We start from the raw sequence: 7,236 nt of genomic DNA on the forward strand, positions 1-7,236 counted from the left end.
TTCCAAGAACGGGTGTTGGTTAGACACGGCCAACATCTCTTCCGTTGTACTCCTCCTGAAAGTTCAGATCTTTTCATCGAGATCCCTCAGCCGTTGCCCGATCTTGATATTTTCAGGCCGAGTCCGGGGGACATTCTAGATCCTAGACGGTTCTCAAAAAGAACCGTGCCTACTCCCCTCAAGTAAGGGACTTCTCCTGCCATGATCTAAACTTCTTTAGGATTGCCTTGTAACCGTTCTCTCCCGATCCCTCCGTGGACTTCGATCAGGTCAGATCGGTGACCATGCCTGAGACCCCGACATGACATTTCTTTGATCACCTTGTTGCCTTGTCTGGTCAAGCAGTGGTGGGGTGCGTCCCCTCGCCCGAGACGAGCTGGCCTTACTCTCGGTCCGGTGGCCAGACCTACCGACCCTCTCTAGTGCCGGTTGGTGCGACAGTTGTTGCTGATTTGGGTGATTTGTCTCCACCCATAGTAGACACGACCTCATCATCACATTTGTCTCTCCAAGTTGGAGTCGTAGATCATGCACTTGGGCATTGGTCACCGGTGCGTTTGGGTCTAGATAGTGTACTCCTGGGATGGCTGGTCGTGGCCTTAGTCCTCCTCCCTAGAGTCCTAGAATTGGCAATGGTGGCGGGGGAGGGAGATCTTCTTCAGCCATGGCCTCCGAAGTCTGATGGACCTGGGACATTGTGCCTGGTGGCAGAAGTATAGCTCAAGTCGCCTGTTGAGTTACTGGACCGCCATCAACTCAATTCCCCCTGCGGTGAGAGCTCTTCGTGGCTCGACTATCCTCTGGTCAGGAATTGTTTGCTCTATCAGTCACCATACCCTATGGCTTTTACATAGCGTTTCCCATAGACGGCGCCAATCTGTTGCTGTAAAATCCAATCTGATGTCCAACCTGGCCGTACTATCCTGCACAGGTAGGAAACATAAGACAAAGGAGTGCCAACCTCGGTTAGCAGACTCCGATGCCTAAGTTAGATATCTGCAACAGATAAAGTGCTCAAATCAAAAAATTTGGAAAAATGAGATCCCTCTTACCTAGAATAGGCGCTTCTATTTATAGGATCGAGTTACTAGATTGGTGATGGTGTGATGCGTTTATAGATGGTAGTTTGGGCGTCGTATAATCCTAGGTGTCTTCCTTGAGGCTCGACACCTGTCGCGTTGGGAGTCATGCAGAATGCATGACCCTGATCAAACTTGGACCATAGTTAAGTCAGTTAACCATGGGGGTTTAGGTATTTGGAACCCTAGATCCGATCTGAGTTGACTAGGCCGATCACCTGACTTGGCGACCGATTTCACCTAGAGTGGATGGGTTCATTTCGTCGTCAAATCAATCATTAAAATGTCGGGTCGGTCATAAATGTTGTTTGGCCTCATCAGCACGGCCCAATTTCTTACCTAGTGTTCGGTTTGGCCTGAGCCGACCCGTGACGTGTCCTCTGTGGATTGGCTGGTACCAATTATGGTTCATCAGGATGGAAGCATCCTTCTGAGATGTTCCATCTCACCCTCATCTATGGCAACATTGAGGATGTCGATCTTGAGGATCCAATTGATTCCCCTACTACTATGCCTTCCACTCCTTCTACCCCTTCTACCCAAGAACAAGAATTGGGGTTTCTGATTGAACTTGAGTGGAATGTCGGTGATGACGAAGATCAGGTCGCTCTCAGGCTTCAATCTCAGCTCATGGTTGCAATTTTGCCTCCACAAGAATCTATTGTGCTTAAGCATAGTTCTAAGGATGAGAATGTTGATGTCGATATGACGGTCGTGAAGCAGAGAGAGCCTCTCCAAGTGATTAAATTGTTGAAGCCTATAGGATTGCACAATGATGCGATCGGTGTTCTTACGTGGCTCATACGATCCAATCTAGTGCCTTCTTCTGGTATTTCTGATGGCTATGCAGACCACTGGAACAACATCACCGTGCTGAGCCTCTGTGGATGCGGTTTGACGCTAAGTACCAACATTAATTGACAACCTTTGCACTTCAATTTTAATTTCTTTTATTTCTTTGATGATTTGGGATCATTCGGGTTGAAGGAGTAGGGTGGGGGTGAAGTTGTAGGAAAGAAGTTGAAGGAGGAGGAAGAAGATGAAGGGTAAAAGAGTCTATTTACATGGACCTAGGGTTAGTTTGAGGATTAAATCAAAAAGGGTAAAAGGGTCATCTCATAAGGACCCAAGGTTAGTTTGGGGATTATGAAAAATCTTACTACGCCACATGAGCACTTAATAGACGGAAGCTAATGGTAGGGATGTAATAGTAAATTTTTTCAAAAGTAGAGGGGAAGGATATGTAATTGGGGAAATGCAAGGGAGGAAGGTGTAATTAGGCCAAAGTGTAGGGGAGGGGTATGTAATTTTTCCTTTTAAATTTTATGCACTTTGACTTAATTATATTTATAAAATGTACGTTTAGATCGAATGATTTCCTTTGCGGTCCCGGCTAAACTTTGGTGTCATGAGCCCTACTTGGTCCTTGGATTGGGGTCGTTACATTTTGTATAAACGAGGAGAATAATCATTGGAGAACCAAACACGACCTTGAGTGGAGTGAAGTGACATCTCGAGAATTTGAGTCATTTTGACCTTGGAATATAAAGCGATCAGTGGGATCTTTTTGAAAGATATGAGATTTTTCATATCTACTATCCCCGATGGTCAATTCTAGTCAGTAAACATCATTTCATGACAATAAGGGTTGAACCACAAATGATCGGGATAGAGTCAGGAGAGATGGTCGGATAGGAGTGTTTCCTCTACTCATCCCCCCGAGCGGTTTGGATTTAATGTCAAAGCAAGATTATTCGCTCCCCCAGGCCTTATTAGCTTTGGGCGAGTGAGGGGGCGAAGGATATATCACTAAAAGTTTAATCTATGGATGATCGACATGTGGCAAGATTTGAGGTTTGTCCATAAAAGTCTTTGAAACCAATGATCAATGGCTCATTAGCCGGTAGTGTTGGACATGTGTGTGTCCGTCAAACCCGGTTCGGTCCGGTTCAACCCGATTTCACTCTATATTAAACTTTTATACATTTTAATTTAATATTATCACAGGCGATATAAACTTTTTGAGCATTATGTGTCCGTAAGTTTTACTTAAAATGGTAGTCACGACTAGGGTTCGGGCTGAGCACCCTTATCATATGGTCGTCGCATTGGGTATGCCTAGACATGTGATGTCAAGGTACGAATGCGAGTACTCACATGTTTGATGTGTGTATTGGCGAAGAATCTCCTTTTTCAATTCTCTCATGTATTACCGCCAGATGTAGGAAGGGATAGACATGTGTCACCGACACCCTTAGCCTGAGGGAACCCTGTCACTGCAAACTGTGATCGCATTCTTTGGTTCATCAATGACTGAGACTCAAGCAAGTCAAAGCCGGTGTTTTGGGAATGCGTGAACACTTTGTGAGTGAAGGAATTACTCAACATGGTCACCACTGCCTGATTTGGGAACACCAAGATTGAGATTGTCTGTATATGGTCGGATCGGAATCTGGATCCAATACCATTTTGGAAATGGTTTTGCAAAAATCTATTTTACATAAAATAATAGATTTGAACAAGGTGTTTTATCGAGTTTTGTGGGACCTGATCAGATGCACAGACGCTCTAATATAGACATGTAGTATGGATTGGGGTTTGGCAGTACATGTGTACATGCCCTAGATTCCATAATGATTGTGTTGATTAGTGGGGGGGGGTTGTATATGATAATTTGTTATCATATAGAGAGTTATTTGAATTTGCTAAATTAATTGGTTCTTTATTTAATTAATGGATATGATGCTAATTGTAATTATTCATAAATTTTAAATAAAGTAACTAATTAATACTTTCCTTATTAGATTGTGCTTCTTCACCTTTTTGAAGCACTTTAAGTTTAAACAGAACTGTCAAACAAAGAGAGAGAGAGAGAGTCAGACTCTCACAGGGATTAAAGTAATCCATCCAGGGTTTTAATTAAAACTCTGGCATTATAAATAGGACCAAAAAGTAGAGGAGGTGGCAGTGCTCCACGTTTTCTGCCTGGCCCCCTCTCTCCTGCATTTTGGTCTCTCTCTCTCTCTCTTGTGATCTCTCTTCTTCTTCTTCTAGTTTCTCTCTACTGCAATTGAGAGTTAGGGTTTGAGAAACCCAGATCTGTGCTAAAGAATTGGAGAGCATTTGGGATTGGCCTAAAGAACCTTGGTAGCACCATTGGAGGTTCAGATCTGTTTACTTGGAGCGCTCATTGGAGGAAGAATCATTGTCTATTGGAGGAGCAACACTTGAGGCTCACCAGGTTAGCAATTCTTTATTGATTCCTCCTGTTATTAATTATTAAATATTCATTGGATGCGAAAGAAACCCGAATCGATTTATTTTCGCTGTGCATTCAGGTATGGGATGGATCCCTCTTTCCATGTGATGGATTAGAGATGAATTTTCTCCTGCTATTTTGAGTTCTATAATTGCATGGGACACAAAATAGTAGGGCAGGGCATTGGTTTGACAGACCAAACCCTAATTGGGATGCACTAGGGTTCCCATGGGAAATCATGGGAAACCCTAAAATTTAAATAGGGCACCCATGGGTGACCATAGGCTAACCCAGGGCGTGCAATACCCTAATTGGTTTATAATTGGTTTCCCTAGGGAGGCATGACTTGATCCCATGGACCGTAGTTTGACCTACAAGTAGAGTATAAAGCCTATATCCAGCATAGATAATAGGACGGTGCAGACATCAATCATTCGTCGTTGGAAAACGGGGAACGGGCAGGCGTCATCCACGTCCTATGTACATCTTGTCTCAATGTAGCAAAACATGTTACAATTTGGCAACATTTAATGAAGGCGTGCTCAAGATAGTCCAATATCCACTGAATGGGCTGACTATCTCCTAGCAAGCCCACTTTGCATTTAAGGCATGATCATGTAAGCCGATCAACCTCTGATCGCAAGTGACGGGCAATCACATTGTATCAGATCAAGTTACATCCTCCCTATCGCCTATGAAGGTCAGATAAAAACCTTGGGAAAAGAAAGGAAAGGAGAAGGGCGAACTCAACTCTCCATTTTAGAACCAGTTTTGGACGTAATTCGACTACGGTCGAAAAACCTCGTTTTGGTTCTATTTTTTCTGGACACATTTTTGTTTTAACTCTCGTGACCAGGTGCCCTGAAAACTAACTTAGGCATGAGAGGACTAATCTAGAGTCTACTTCGGTCACCCTCTTGTTTTCCTTTCATGTGCTCGGTGCATCTGACGGCGTGTGTCCACCTTCACTTCTCACTCGAATCACTAACTATTACCGTAAAATAAAAAAAAAATTAACCAATCTATATCATGTTTGAAACAAACGCGTGGTGATTCAGACATTGAAATATTATTTACACAGAACTGAAAATTTACTTTAATGAAAACCACCAAAAAAACAATTTACTTTAATGAAAAAGAATTGTCGTGACAAGTGTTCATTTGTCTCATATGCTCCACCCACTCATTGATATGCAAACCACAACACATATGTGAGCCACACGTTCATTGATATGCGAACCACAATTAATATGTAGGAGAGTGATAAAAAAAACAAATTGTTGAGAGAGTAAGACGCTTAATTAATGCAATACGCCCCATGTTGTAAACCGTCTACACGAGCCCAAACGGTTCATTACACTGACAAGCAAATAGAGTTTGATTCACTCACTAGGCTGCAGATATGGGCAGACTTGGTCGTCAAATTCTTTCAAGTTTCCCTTTGGGTTCTCTTCAAACCTTCCCAACCTAAAGTGGCTTAGCTCCACCCCTTGTGCCTCTCCATCCAACACTAGATCAGCAAGAATCCTCCCCACTACAGGACCCATCTTGAACCCATGACCCGAGAACCCGCCAGCGACCACAACATCCCGGCCAAAATCTCCCCCCAAGAAATCTATCACAAAATCTCCATCTGGTGTCATGGAATACATGCACGACTGCGTGATCACCGGCTTACTTGACTCAACAAGCCCACAAAATTTTCCTTCTATCCAATCATTCACGGGGTTGGTGATCAATACGGGCACCCATGATCTTTTATCCGGGTCACAAGGGTAGCCACCGTGCACGGCAATTTTGATCAACCCAGGGAACTCCAACGAGGGTGTGCCGTATATATAGGGATCACCATAACCCGCAAAAGTCGGAAAGCCGCCGGTGAGTGAGTAGTCCTTCTCAGAACCCTCTTTGATCCTCCAGTACTGTACCGTGGTGTTTAGAGGTTGAATAGGCACCTCTAAGCCACTTACGGTTTCCACTAATTTCTTTGTCCATGCTCCAGCTGTCACCACACATTTATTTCCCCAATATTTGTCACCATTAGATGTGATTACTAAAATATCTCCTTTCACGTCATCTCTCTTAATCTCCTTCACTTCCATGTAATCTCTAAGTACAGCTCCTCTCTGGATGGCCAGAGTTTGGAACATGGAGACTGCTTTGGTAGGCTTGATGACCCCACCAAGTTCAGTCCAAAGACCGATCCAATTCTCTGGCAGGTTAAATTTGCCGGAAAATTTCTCCGCTACTTGCCGACGATCAAGGATGCAATGAGGGATCGATTTCGCTTGGCAACTAGTGATGACGGATTGGAGGCTTTTGTCATCGGCCGGGCCAACGTCGAAGTGAGGGGTTTTGAAGTATACCCGATAGCCGATCTCGGATTGTGCTTCTTCCCAGAGATGAGAGGATTCGATTACCATGGATGAGTAGTAGTGTTCTGGGTAGGTGGCGCGTATGGTGCGAGACTCTCCATGGGAAGAACCGCGGTGGTGCAAGAAGTCGAATTGCTCGAGGAGAAGGACTTTGCGGCCGCGCTTGGCTGCCTGATAGGCGGTGCAGCTGCCCATGATGCCAGCACCGACGATAATAACGTCGAATTGGTCCCCGGAATTCTCCATCTCTCACTCTACACGATGCAGAAAGGGAATATAAGATCGACAAGCTGGGACTCCAACTGTCTGATTAAATAACCGAGAGAGAGAGAGAGAGAGAGAGAGAGAGAGACACGAACTGATATGGAATCTGGCGTTAAACATGTGGAGTCATTTTGTCTGCGAGTAAGACGTTTTTGCCTTATACATTGTTTTTGGCTGAACTGCCTTATATATTGTTCACTTTAACGTTGTGGGGATGGAATAACGTGGGGAGCGCACGTGCTAACGAAGCCAGGCAATC

The 7,236-nt window shown here is 44.2% G+C and overlaps 1 protein-coding gene across 2 annotated transcripts; it reads right to left on the minus strand.

Annotated features, from left to right (window-relative positions):
* Positions 1-200: 200 nt before the first annotated feature.
* LOC122661007 (probable sarcosine oxidase) lies at positions 201-6,982 on the minus strand. Of its 2 annotated transcripts, none has more exons than XM_043856297.1 (2): positions 5,687-6,982; positions 201-211 (listed from the first exon to the last, which is right to left on the minus strand). In XM_043856297.1, the coding sequence occupies exon 1, from the start codon at positions 6,957-6,959 to the stop codon at positions 5,721-5,723; it is 1,239 nt and encodes a 412-aa protein (XP_043712232.1). In that variant the 5' UTR covers positions 6,960-6,982; the 3' UTR covers positions 201-211; positions 5,687-5,720. The 2 variants fall into 2 exon arrangements, with proteins under 2 accessions (XP_043712232.1, XP_043712231.1); XM_043856296.1 differs by lacking the exon at positions 201-211 and adding an exon at positions 5,628-5,667 and having other exon boundaries at positions 5,711-6,982.
* Positions 6,983-7,236: the final 254 nt, after the last annotated feature.

This window comes from Telopea speciosissima, chromosome 5, assembly GCF_018873765.1.
Source record: "Telopea speciosissima isolate NSW1024214 ecotype Mountain lineage chromosome 5, Tspe_v1, whole genome shotgun sequence".
Classification (NCBI taxonomy): Eukaryota; Viridiplantae; Streptophyta; class Magnoliopsida; order Proteales; family Proteaceae; genus Telopea; species Telopea speciosissima.